Here is a 10568-nt window from a genome sequence, read left to right as displayed (position 1 = left end):
ATACCCAGAATACAGTATATCCATGTATATACCCAGAATACAGTATATCCATGTATATACCCAGAATACAGTATACCCATGTATATACCCAGAATACAGTATATCCATGTATATACCCAGAATACAGTATATGCATGTATATACCCAGAATACAGTATACCCATGTATATACCCAGAATACAGTATATCCATGTATATACCCAGAATACAGTATATGCATGTATATACCCAGAATACAGTATACCCATGTATATACCCAGAATACAGTATACCCATGTATATATCCATGTATATACCCAGAATACAGTATACCCATGTATATACCCAGAACACAGTATACCCATGTATATATCCATGTATATACCCAGAACACAGTATCCGTATTATCCGTATACTCCCAATATCCTGGGCTCTGCCATGGCCTGTCGCCAGCGGACGTCTCTCAAAGACTTCAGCTCTGACTGTCGACGGAGAGAGAGGTCAGTTGTTATGACTGGGTTGGATTTGGACCCAAACGCACGACACCGGAGGCAGAGAAAAAATGCAAAGCCCAAAGGGCGGTTTAATAATAAATTAATAAGTCCAGCAGGCAAGGTCAAAAACAATAAACAGGCAGGGGTCAGGCGATCAACAAACAATGTCCAATATCCGTAATCAAAGTCCATATCCAGAAGGGGGGGGTCAGGGAATCCGTGTTTCAGTCCAGGGGTGGAGATAGCAGGCAAGCCGAGCACTGCACACTGGGTCCCAGGTATTCTATGGGAAGTTCTGGCGATGAGCATGGAGAAAACCAGGGTTCTTGTAGGCAGGCAGGCGATGATGATGATTGGGACCCGGTGCGCAGCACTCAGCCGTAAGCGCGTTAACTAATCACCACGATTGCCTTCACCTGTGGCGTTGGAGCGCGCGCCGTGCGCGTGCTGAGGTGCTGGGCGTCTCAGGATTACTCTCCGGGGATGAGGAGCGCGCATGCGCCCCATCTCCGGAGTCAGGAGGCGGGAATGCGGGAGACCCCGGACGCCGCGGGGTAGAGCCGGACCGCACGTGGCGTCGGGCCACCGGCAAGCTCGGAGGAGCGGAGGGGAATGCGCGCGGAGGTGCCGCCGTAACATCAGTGGGGAGAACGAGGGAGAGAGAGAGAGGAGAGAGACATTGACAGTGACTTTCAGAAATACCGATGAAGAATGAAGCCCTGTTTGACCCTGCGGTGTCGTCTAGAGAAATGTTGCCTTTGTCCTGCCTATTTATTTGTTTGTTTTATTTATGTTTATGTAAATATCCCCCTCTTCAGTCTTTTATAAATTGATTAACACATTGATAACTGAATCAAATGGCAGTGCCTTGTCTTTTTCTCCTTTAGTGAAGTCAACTGGAGTCTCTCTAATGACGAGTCTCTAATGGTGCTGAGTCTCTCTAATGATGAGTCTCTAATGGTGCTGAGTCTCTCTAATGACGAGTCTCTAATGGTGCTGAGTCTCTCTAATGATGAGTCTCTAATGGTGCTGAGTCTCTCTAATGATGAGTCTCTAATGGTGCTGAGTCTCTCTAATGATGAGTCTCTAATGGTGCTGAGTCTCTCTAATGACGAGTCTCTAATGGTGCTGAGTCTCTCTAATGACGAGTCTCTAATGGTGCTGAGTCACTAATTAGGGTTCAGTCCCCACTGGCAACTCAAAAGCTGTGGGTTGAAGTTGCTCTGGACGACCTGTGTTGTAGCTGCCGATGCGTTTGTGGCTGGGGGGGAATGAAACGTACAGTATTTGAAGTTATTTGGCAAGTATGTGTATCAATCTACCCTGGAGTATTTGTGTTAATTCTATGTTTAACTGTTCTAACCTCAGCCGCTCACAGATAAGCTTCCCCTAACCCTAACCCTAATACAAACGAACTATTTACATATTTACAAACTTTATTTATGTATTTTTTTGCTGTATAACAGTAGCTTTTTTTTCTTCTTTTTTTACAGTGCAACCATGATTTTTACATAAGCCATGATGTAAAAAACAATCAAACTATTTACTTATTTACAAACTTTTTTGTTGTTGCTGTATAACATTAGCTTTTTTCTTTTAAACAACGTAGGTCTGTAAACCTAAAGAATAACGGAAAAATAATATAGCCTACAATTTACTGAATTATAAAGTAGGCTATTTATAAACATGTAATACTAGTATCTAGGTAAACTAGCCGTTTCTGAAGATATGATTGGTTGTTGCGGGAGGGTTCCAGCGCGTGTGATTGGTTGTTGCGGGAGGGTTCCAGCGCGTGTGATTGGTTGTTGCGGGAGGATCCCAGCGCGTGTGGTGTGTGTGTGGGCGAGCGAGGGAGAGAGGCGTGAAGGCAGTTATAAAGGTTCTGTCCTCGTGACTCCTGAGCTGAGCTGCTTCCTTGTCAACACAATCATTCCCCAAATGAGCAGAAAAAGTAGCTAGATTTGTCGCTAGTCGCTTTTCATGAAATAAGTCGCCAGGGGGGGTCTGGAAAGTCGCTAAGTTGGCATCACTGCGCTAGATGTCGTTCTGGTAGCGCTGTCGTGCTTGTTCGTGATTGGCTCAGCGCTGTCGTGCTTGTTCGTGATTGGCTCAGCGCTGTCGTGCTTGTTCGTGATTGGCTCATGATGTCCCAAAACAGTTTACGTAGAACCCGGAAATAGCGTTACGTCGTTCCTTCGTCGGACGTAAACATCAATAAATTTGTAAGCTACACATGAGCTAGTCGTTGCTAACTACATGTCTCAGAAATCAACCAACTTTCCACAACAACGATGAAGGGATTATCTTTAATAGCTGCGCAGCTTCTCTTTGCTGCGCACGTCAGCAGTTGGAATGAAGGTGGGTTTGCTTCCGCATTTCACCATGGCAACTGCGATTATACAGCTCTGCAAGTATTGCGTGTATCAGTGTTGAGTGGTTTCTCTTTCCAGGGAGCGTTTTACTCCGAGACGTGCAGGTTCTGACCCTGTACAAGGGCAGGTACACCACGGCCCGGAGGTCCAGGCCCGTCCTGCAGCTGCAGTGTGTCGGGGGCTCGGCCGGCTGCTCCAGGTTCCTCCCCGAGGTGGTTCAGTGCCAGAATAAAGGCTGGGACGGCCTGGACGTACAGGTGAGGCGCACTGGTCAACCACCACACTCCACACATGCCTCTGGTCAACCACCACACTCCACACATGCCTCTGGTCAACCACCACACTCCACACATGCCTCTGGTCAACCACCACACTCCACACATGCCTCTGGTCAACCACCACACTCCACACATGCCTCTGGTCAACCACCACACTCCACACATGCCTCCGGTCAACCACCACACTCCACACATGCCTCTGGACTGTGGTGACCTGCTATACATGAATGCCATCCCTTTTTTTAAATAAATAAAATTTATATATATATAAATCATACTTTTTAATGCGTATTCACTATGTATATTCTGCATTTCAGCCATTTGCTATAATTCTCCCACTGCTGAAACGTCAACTTTTCCTCCTCCAGGGATTATTATAGTCCATATCTATCTATCTATCTATCTATCTATCTATCTATCTATCTATCTATCTATCTATCTATCTATCTAATCTACGCATCGTCTCCATGTGTTGGATACTGTAAGGTCTATTACAAACTGTAGAGCTCATCTCACTCATCACTGTGTAATGTATTCCAGAGTCAACTGTCCTGCTCTGTCAATATGTAGGTTCATTGGCATGTTTTTATCTACAAGGCCAGTCTGGGTAGATCCCCTGTTATTAATCTGTCTTTCTAACCTAAGCATGGCAATTATGGGTTATGAGTTCTGCACCATCTGCTAAATGAACTTAAACTCCAGGATCTATAGTCACTCTAAATAAATGTAAAGGTAGAATACTGTGAAATCTATAGAAACAGACTCTATTGATACGTGTAATTGTTTTAATTGAAATAGGATTATGGCTTCCCTGCACTTTTACTGTATGGTACCTTTGAGCTGATATTGTTCTTAATGTGAGTGTGGATGAAACTGTACTGTTGCCACTCTTGGCCAGGTCGCTCTTGAAAAAGAGATTTTGCTAAATGGACTACACTTTTATATATAGCCCTTTTATCCAAAGTGCTTCACAATGGCCTCTCATTCACCCATTCACACACCCATTCACACACCAATGGCCTCTCATTCACCCATTCACACACCCATTCACACACCAATGGCCTCTCATTCACCCATTCACACACACATTCACACACCAATGGCCTCTCATTCACCCATTCACACACACATTCACACACCAATGGCCTCTCATTCACCCATTCACACACACATTCACACACCAATGGCCTCTCATTCACCCATTCACACACACATTCACACACCAATGGCAGCAGCTGCCATGCAAGGTGCTAACCTGCTCACTGGGAGCAATTTGGGGTTCAGTGTCTTTGCCCAAGGACATTTCGACATATCGTCAGGAGGAGCTGGGATTCGAACCGCTGACCCTACGATCATTGAACGACCTGCTTTACCTCCTAAACCACAGCCGCCCGATTTGAATGTGGATGAGCTGAGCGTCTGTCGTGATGCTGATTTGAATGTGGATGAGCTGAGCGTCTGTCGTGATGCTGATTTGAGTGTGGATGAGCTGAGCGTCTGTGTCGTGATGCTGATTTGAATGTGGATGAGCTGAGCGTCTGTGTCGTGATGCTGATTTGAATGTGGATGAGCTGAGCGTCTGTGTCGTGTGTTGCAGTGGGAGTGTAAGACGGACATGGACAACGCCTACCGCTTCGGGAAGGTGGAGGTGTCGTGTGAGGGGTTCAGCCAACCGGACGACCCCTACATCCTGAGGGGATCCTGTGGGCTGGAGTACACTCTGGAGCTCACACAGGAGGGCAGGTATGTCTCACACCAATGTAGCGTAGTGGAGAGTGGGGTCAGGGGTTAGGACCCAGGAGCTTCGACAGGTCTGGACAGGTCAGTCTGACATCAATGGAGCGCTTTGAAACAGGACTACAACATACAGACTGCTCTCAGAATAGACACATGACATACAGACTGCTCTCAGAATAGACACACGACATACAGACTGCTCTCAGAATAGACACACGACATACAGACTGCTCTCAGAATAGACACACGACATACAGACTGCTCTCAGAATAGACACACGACATACAGACTGCTCTCAGAATAGACACACGACATACAGACTGCTCTCAGAATAGACACACGACATACAGACTGCTCTCAGAATAGACACACGACATACAGACTGCTCTCAGAATAGACACACGACATACAGACTGCTCTCAGAATAGACACATGAGGGACTGGGATAGACACAGTAGGAAGAGAGACAGGAACGACCCCTCTTATAGACACATAAGGGACTGGGAACTCTTATTGTACCGCAGGGACACACCCCCTGGCTTTTCCACCAATCAGGGCCCCTGTCCTTGCCAGATCGCTAAAATACAATGTCTATTGGGCTAACATGCAGACTAACATGCAGACTATCAGCTTAAAAAACAACAACAACAACATGTTTTTATTATATTTACAAGGAAAAAGCCCTCTGCACACATGTCAATTGACAGGTGTGTCGGAAAACGCCAGAGAACAGTAATAAAACAAATCTTGCAGACAAATACTTAAATGGGACGACGTTTCGGTACACAGAGCTAATTCACCTGAAGAACATTGCAAGATTTCCAAAATAGGCCAGGTACCAGGCTGTAGGACGTCTCGCACGCCTGTCAGTCGTAGCATGAGGGCTGTGGTGTGGCTGTGTCCAGGTACGGCTCCTCCGGGCGCCACCGGGGGGCGTGGCAGGGCTGGTCCAGGGGCTTCTCTCACCTCAGCGGCATCGCCTCCTCCTTCTTCAGCGGCTTCTCCTCCAGTCACCGCGGCAACAGCCAGCATCATCGCCAAGGCGACGGTGGTCAGAGTGCGCCCCCGTCGGAGGTGGGGGGGGGGGGCGCGGGCGGCCTGCTGGTGGTGGCGCTGCTGCTGCTGCTGGCGTACGGTGTTTACAAGCTCTTCCTGGGCGGAGCCAGCATCCACACGCCACAACAGGACGCTCACGGGGGAGATGGGCACCAGCAGCCCCCGCCCCCTGGCTTCAGACCCCACTACACAGGTGGGTACTCACACTCACACACACACACACGCACATGCACTCACACACATATACACACACTCACACACACACTCACACACACACACACACACACTCACGCACATGCACACACTCACACACACACACACACTCACGCACATGCACACACACACACACACACACACACACACACACACACACACACAAATATACACACACAAATATACACACACACACAAACATATACATACACATAAACACACACACGCACACACATATATATATATACGCACACGTACACACACTCATACACACACATATACACACATACACACACACACACACACATATATATATATATATATATATATACGCGCACACATACACCCACGCATGCACACACACACGTAAATCATTGTGTGTGTATTTCTGTCCTGTTCCTCCTCTCTTAGGCTCCTCCTCCTCCGCCTACCCAGGCTCCGCCAGTTACCACGGCGACCCCGGTTACCAGGGCGCCAGCACAGGTTACGGTTTTCGCAGCGACTACGGCGGGCAGCATTACCCAGGGGGCCGAGCAGCAGGTGGAGGAGGCTTCTGGACCGGCATGGGGACAGGAGGAGTCCTGGGATATCTGTTTGGCAGCCAGAGGTCAGCAGGGGGTCACCACACAGGAAGCATTCACATTCTATCCTAGTACTGCTGCTCCACGCGTGTGACGCTGTGAGCTACGTGTCATTGTGTGTGTGTGTGTGTGCGTGCGTGCATGCGTGCGTGTTGTAGGACGGAACGCTTGGTGAGAATGAGAGGATTTGTCGCAACGGACCGCCGGTGCGATATTCCTGTCACGGTGACCTTGGTCTTGAATAACTATCACCTTTTTAGTTATTCTAAGTAACCTTAAAAAGCTACTTATAGCTAAATTAATCTAGAGTTTTATCCTATAGCCGTTTCAAGGTTGAATTAGTTCTGGTTTTGGTTTGATACGGAATCCTACAATATCCAAATTTAATAAGGTCACCACTCTCACTACCAAGACTTATAAACAGTGAATCCTATTCCTTTTGTGATGCTATAACATCTCAACACTGATACCTATTTTAGTCACTAGGATCTAGATAACCCTTTGTGATAGGTGCTTATCTGACTCTTCAAATATTATTTTAACAAGAATCGATTCTCACTGTTGTCAGACATACCTTTTGGTTTCTATCCTAAACGGACATATTGAACCATCTACTCCTTGAGAAAACTATCTGAGAGAATAGCCTATTTCACTGCTCCTACCCTAGTCTACCCTCTGACTAATGCTTGGAAAGGCCAAAGATGATGGACTTTAATGCGCTAATTCCAACTTAGGCCTCCAGTTCCGCCGGCGAGGGTCGTAAAGGGCCTACTTTTAAGATACCGCCACTCTAGGTTGTCGTTTGGTAATGTCGTTCGCTCGTGGAGCTCTCTCCGGTGCTCACCTTATCTCATCGAAGGTTGAGGTATAGTGAGAGGACACCAGCGAGTGTTAATGGCCTCGATAACACACCCCTAATAGTGAGTTCTTGGCTCTGCTAACATCGAGATGGGACAGTTTGTCAGGTGCCAATGCAAGACGTGTATGCTTCCTCTTTCGGTGTCTATGGTCAGTATGTGGTACTCGTCAGCATCACTTTTAACAAGTCCCAGAAGGACAATGCTCGTTTTTGACAACCTGGACCTTATTTACGACATATTATAAGACGTTTGACTCACCGAGATAACTTTGGTGTAGTTCGGAGGCCTGTAGAAGAAATTTAAAATCCAGCGCGAGCCAGTATATCCATGTAATGGCGGTGATCGGGGCACTTAGAATGCAGCTTCTAAAAATCTATTTTCTACATCTGCTTCATCCGTGCGTCAATCATATATTTCAGTCAGACAGTCAGAAGGTCATCGAAGCCACCTGCATGCTTCAATCATAGATAGATAGACAGTCAAGAGTTCATCGAGCCTCTAAATACGTCAATCATAGATAGATAGACAGTTAAGAGTTCATCGAGCCCTCTAAATACGTCAATCATAGATGTCGGTCAGAAGGTCAGAAGGTCATCAAAGCCACCTGCGTATTATGAAACTAAGACTTACGTCACTTGCAAAAGAAGAAAAATGACCCTATAGCATAGTTCCACAGGAAACACCATATTTAGAAGCTACAGTATGCAGGCAGAAAGACAGACAGAGACTCAAGATAAAATCCACAGGTACCCCAAGGTCAAAATGGACTGTGAATGGCCACTCGTTCAACTGTGTGTGTGTGTGTGTGTGTGTGTGCGCGGTGTGTGTGTGTGTGCGCGCGTGTGTGTGTGTGTGTGTGTGTGTGTGTGTGTGTGTCCAGGGGGCAGCCGCACGCCCACTTCCAGTCCTGGAATAGCAGTTCCAGTCAGCCCAGAACCCCCCCTCCGGCAAACCCAACTACCAGCACTGGGACACGCACTGCTTCAGGTACACACACACACTCACTCACTCACTCACCCACTGTCTCACACTCACTCACTCACTCACTCACCCACTGTCTCACACTCACACACTCACTCACTCACTCACCCACTGTCTCACACTCACTCACTCACTCACTCACCCACTGTCTCACACTCACACACTCACTCACTCACTCACCCACTGTCTCACACTCACTCACTCACTCACCCTCTGTCTCACACACACTCACTCACTCACCCACTGTCTCCCACACACTCACTCACTCACTCACCCACTGTCACACACACTCACTCACTCACTCACTCACACACACACACACACACACACACACACTCACACACTCACTCACTCACTCACTCACTCACTCACTCACTCACTCACTCACTCACTCACTGTCTCATACACTCACTCACTCACCCACACACTCACACTCACTCACTCACTCACCCACACACTCACACTCACTCACTCACCCACACACTCACTCACTGTCTCATACACTCACTCACTGTCTCATACACTCACTCACCCACACACTCACACTCACTCACTCACTCACCCACACACTCACTCACTGTCTCATACACTCACTCACCCACACACTCACACTCACTCACTCACTCACTCACTCACTCACTCACACACACACACACACACACACTCACTCACTCACTCACTCACTCACTCACTCACCCACTCACTCACCCACTCACACTCACACACACACACTCACTCACCAACGCACTCACACACACACACACTCACTCACTGTCTCACACACACACTCACTCACACACACACACACACACAAGGCTGTGCTGTCGTGAAGAACACTGAGTTTTATTTTTTTAGGCTTCGGCGGGACTAAAAGAAGATAGAAGTGGAAGACAGAGGTGTGACCATGACAACAGTGGTATCCATGACAACTGTTGCTTCCCTCCACTTCTGTCTCTCAGAGCACGGACAGGGAGCGGCATGGACCAATCACGGCCAAGGAGAGGAGAATTGCTGGTCCTCATTGGTTAATAACTGGTTAGGACAAAACGGATGTGTGCTCTGAACGTGTGCTCGGAAATTATTATTAACTGTTATACATAATAATGAAATATTACACATTATTACACAACATATCCAATATTAAATGTCTGGCAGATGTTTGGATTTGAAGGGATTGGTAAGAGCTTGGAAGTCAAGTGGCATGTGTGGTCCCAACACCTGTCCTCTACACACCCAACACCTGTCCTATACACACCCAACACCTGTCCTCTACACACCCAACACCTGTCCTATACACACCCAACACCTGTCCTCTACACACCCAACACCTGTCCTATACACACCCAACACCTGTCCTATACACACCCAACACCTGTCCTATACACACCCAACACCTGTCCTATACACACCCAACACCTGTCCTATACACACCCAACACCTGTCCTGTACACACCCAACACCTGTCCTCTACACACCCAACACCTGTCCTGTAGAATGATTCCCTCAGGCCTAGTGGTGCAGTGTGAAGGTCCAGGTCAGGAGCTCAGCTGATGACGTGTGTGGGAACGTTTCAGTACCTTTCTGGAACGGTCGGTTCTCCAGCCACATATGGAGCTGTGCGTGCGTGCGTGCGTGTGTGTGTGCGTGCGTGCGTGTGTGTGCGGCTTTCTTTCATATTAAAGTGCTGTGTGGATGTACTGTACAGGCACCTGTTAAAATAATGTCTGATGTTTTGCGGGGATTTTAAAATAAATTTACTATGAATGTTGATTGCTTCAGGTTGAGTTTTTATACATTATATTAGAAGCTGCACGCAGTAGGCATCCAATTGGGACATACTACCTCGTCATAACATTGCGCCTTGAATTTTTCCCACGTCCGTCACGGTCAATAATTTCCACTGCGCACAGGATTGTGGTTCAGAATAGCCAGAAAAGTGTGCTGGCTTGCATACTGCAAAATACGACCGGATGTAGTAGGACATCCTGGTATTTTTGCCATACTGCATGTGGCATAC

At 47.4% G+C, this 10568-nt stretch overlaps 1 protein-coding gene across 2 annotated transcripts; it reads left to right on the top strand.

Annotated features, from left to right (window-relative positions):
- Window positions 1-2498: 2498 nt before the first annotated feature.
- On the top strand, window positions 2499-9843 carry saraf (store-operated calcium entry-associated regulatory factor). 2 transcript variants are annotated; one of them, XM_084436594.1, is made up of 7 exons: window positions 2499-2831; window positions 2924-3102; window positions 4721-4866; window positions 5856-6109; window positions 6541-6736; window positions 8451-8557; window positions 9407-9843. In XM_084436594.1, the coding sequence occupies exons 1-7, from the start codon at window positions 2765-2767 to the stop codon at window positions 9430-9432; spliced, it is 975 nt and encodes a 324-aa protein (XP_084292720.1). In that variant the 5' UTR covers window positions 2499-2764; the 3' UTR covers window positions 9433-9843. The 2 variants fall into 2 exon arrangements, with proteins under 2 accessions (XP_084292720.1, XP_084292719.1); XM_084436593.1 differs by having other exon boundaries at window positions 5766-6109.
- Window positions 9844-10568: the final 725 nt, after the last annotated feature.

Source organism: Borostomias antarcticus (assembly GCF_949987555.1).
Source record: "Borostomias antarcticus genome assembly, chromosome: 4".
NCBI lineage: Eukaryota > Metazoa > Chordata > Actinopteri > Stomiiformes > Stomiidae > Borostomias > Borostomias antarcticus.
This window is presented reverse-complemented; position numbering and strand designations above follow the sequence as displayed.